The 2911-nt window shown below is 54.4% G+C and overlaps 1 protein-coding gene across 1 annotated transcript; it reads right to left on the bottom strand.

Annotated features, from left to right (window-relative positions):
* Positions 1-497: 497 nt before the first annotated feature.
* Positions 498-2020, bottom strand: LOC123130860 (fatty acid desaturase DES2-like). Its single transcript, XM_044550656.1, has 2 exons — positions 1920-2020; positions 498-1766 (listed from the first exon to the last, which is right to left on the bottom strand). Exon 2 carries the CDS (start codon positions 1760-1762, stop codon positions 599-601), a length of 1164 nt encoding a protein of 387 aa, XP_044406591.1. The 5' UTR covers positions 1763-1766; positions 1920-2020; the 3' UTR covers positions 498-598.
* Positions 2021-2911: the final 891 nt, after the last annotated feature.

The raw sequence follows: 2911 nt of genomic DNA, 5'->3' as shown, positions 1-2911 counted from the left end.
GTGACAGTGAGATTGGACTTGGAAGTACCAACCAGAGCTGAAACAGGGCATAAATATCAATCAACGCATTCTTCTTTGAGTTTGTCTTCCAAACTCTGGTCCTTCTTGAGTTTGATCGTCTGGACGTAATCGACGGAGCTCCGGCGTAGATTCCTGCCGTGCCTTTGGAGCGGTGATGTTAGAGTTTCTCGTCACGTAGCAAAATTTGATGTCACGTGCTTCAGATCTATGCAAGGTTCAACAACGACGAGTGCGGCTTCAGCGCGCTGGTTCTTAATTAGGGTCACGTGCACGAAGACTTTTTGGTTGTCGTCGACGTCGTCAAGGTCAAATTGGCTTTGGTAGGGGAGCGATGACAGCGACACATCAGCGGCTCGTTTTGACGGTAGTAGTGGTCGTCCGGTGGTCTTATGAATCTCGATTTACTGTAATTTTTATTGTGTTTCAGTTATTCCGCCATAAACACGAAATGGTCTACAACAACACGACATGAACGGGGTAGATGACGCCAATGCAATGACAGACGCGCACACAGCACACACGGCCATGTCAATGACCGGACACCAACGATGACCGCCGGCCAAACCTAAGCCGGCGACTAAGGCGCAGAGAACTTGTTGCTGTACCAGAAGACTCCCTTGCGGTCTTCGGGCCGGACGTAGATGCACTCCTTGGCCTCGCGCCATGTGGCCTTGGCGACGGGGGTGGGGTCGAACTGGTAGTACTCGCCGAGGATGGGCTTGATCGCCTTGGTGGCCTCCATGGCGTGGTAGTGCGGCATGGTGGAGAAGAGGTGGTGCGCCACGTGCGTGTCCGTGATGTTGTGGAACACGCGGTTGAGGATGCCGTAGTCGCGGTCCATGGTGGCGAGCGCCCCGCGCAGCCAGTCCCACTCCGTCGAGTCGTAGTGCGGCAGCGCCGGGTGGGTGTGCTGCAGGTAGGTGACCAGGACCAGCCACGCGTTCACGATCAGCAGCGGCACGCCGTAGACCCGCACCACCCACCAGAACCCCAAGGCCGACGCGAGCTTGGACAAGGCGAGGGACACGGCCAGCACGCCGACGTCCGAGATGGAAACCTGGGCGCGCTCCCGGTCGTTGTAGATCGGGCTGTAGGGGTCGAAGTGGCAGGCGAAGCGCAGGTACGGGCGGCCGCAGGTGTTGAGCGACAGGTACATCGGCCACCCGATGGTCAGCTGCACGACGAGGAGCCCCAGACGTCCGACGGGGTTGCTGTAGATGTAGGGGGCGTACCACGCCAGCGTCTCCTTCTGCTTGGGGACGAACACCTCGTCGCGCTCCAGCGAGCCCGTGTTGGAATGGTGGCGGCGGTGGCTGTACTTCCACGAGAAGTAGGGGACGAGCAGCCACGAGTGGAGCACCAGGCCGACGATGTCGTCGAGCAGCGAGGAGTCGGAGAAAGCGTGGTGGCCGCACTCGTGCGCGATGACCCAGACGCCGGTCATGACGCAGCCCTGCACGACCCAGTAGAGCGGCCAGGCGCCCAGCTGCAGCACGCTCGGGAGGGTGGGGATCCAGACCAGCGCCACGTACAGTAGGGCCGCGACGATGACGAGGTCATGGCCCAGGTAGGAGAAGGACTTGATCACCGAGCGCTCGAAGCAGTGTGGCGGGATTGCCTTCTTGATCTGGGCCAGCGTGAACGGCGGCTTGTCCGTCGGCGAGCGCTGGAAGGTCGTGCTGGCGCCGCCGCGGCCGAGCAGCTCCCGCTCCTTCTCTGTCATCCTGCCGCCGGCACCCATGATGCTGCTGACAACGAAGAAAAACACCGGTGGTCAGACAGTACGTAGTATGAAGTTATGTATCATTCAAGAACGAAGATACTGTATATTCTAACGGCATAATTCTGCAAGCAGATCGCCATGAACAACGATATCTAGCAAGTTGGTTATACTTTACCAATGTACTTCTGCTCTGCGAGCGCACGAGAGGGCATCGAGGCAAGCCCGGCACGAGCACACACGGTGGTGGTGGAGGAAAAGATTTTTTGGATCCCGTCTCCAAATGTGGAACCGTGCATACCGCATCGCATCTGCCGCCACCTGTCAAACATCATCATCCCACGGTAGCCAGCCCAGCAGCCCTCCGCCGCGATCGGTTCCGTTTCCATACGCACGCGCTCGGCATGGCAAGTTTGGAGATCGCGGCATGTGCGAGCATCCGCGACATGCTCAGATTCTTTTTCGGATGCGTGTACCAGCGGCTTCACATGTACTGCTAGGCTAAATTCATGTAACTATGCCTCTAGGAGGCCTTCTCGAGCTCCTATTTAAGACACATATTTTTCTTCTCCAACTCTATATTTTCCCTCACAATTTGCTAACTTGCTTCACTTAACTTACAACTTGGTGTTCACCCTCTCTCAGTGACAAAATGGAACAATTCAACTTATTGTGGTTGACACTCCTATCTCCCTGTGAGGGCGGCCAAACACTTGTGCATAATAGCCGACATACTCGTTCACTTCCTCTTATAGATGGACCGTCAATGTTAGAGAGAGGGCCCCCGCAAAAAAAAAATGTTAGAGAGAGGGCATATTGCTGGTGTTAATGATAGGATGTGGCTGCGCATATATCCTTGTGTTCATGATAACGCTTCCAAATCTTTTCTCAATACTTGCTTTCCTTTTTGCTCCGTGCCACATATAGGATCCATGCTTGTGACCAACCAAGCTTTTACCAAGAAGATACCCTCAAATATTGTGAATGTCAGACCTCTTACGTTGGGTGTCTTTGCCTTTCTTTTCCTTTTGGAGTTTGATGATTCGCCAACTTCAAACGTAGGACAATTTAAATCCCCGAAGTAATAGTTCATTTGGGAGATTGTCCTAAAATTATGATGACTGCAAATAAACTAACGGTACATGCAACTAATTGTAATTGATTCAATGG

The sequence above is a fragment of the Triticum aestivum genome, chromosome 6A, assembly GCF_018294505.1.
Source record: "Triticum aestivum cultivar Chinese Spring chromosome 6A, IWGSC CS RefSeq v2.1, whole genome shotgun sequence".
In the NCBI taxonomy this organism is placed as follows: domain Eukaryota; kingdom Viridiplantae; phylum Streptophyta; class Magnoliopsida; order Poales; family Poaceae; genus Triticum; species Triticum aestivum.
Note: the sequence above shows the minus strand (reverse complement) of the source record. Positions and strands in the feature narration are given on the sequence as shown.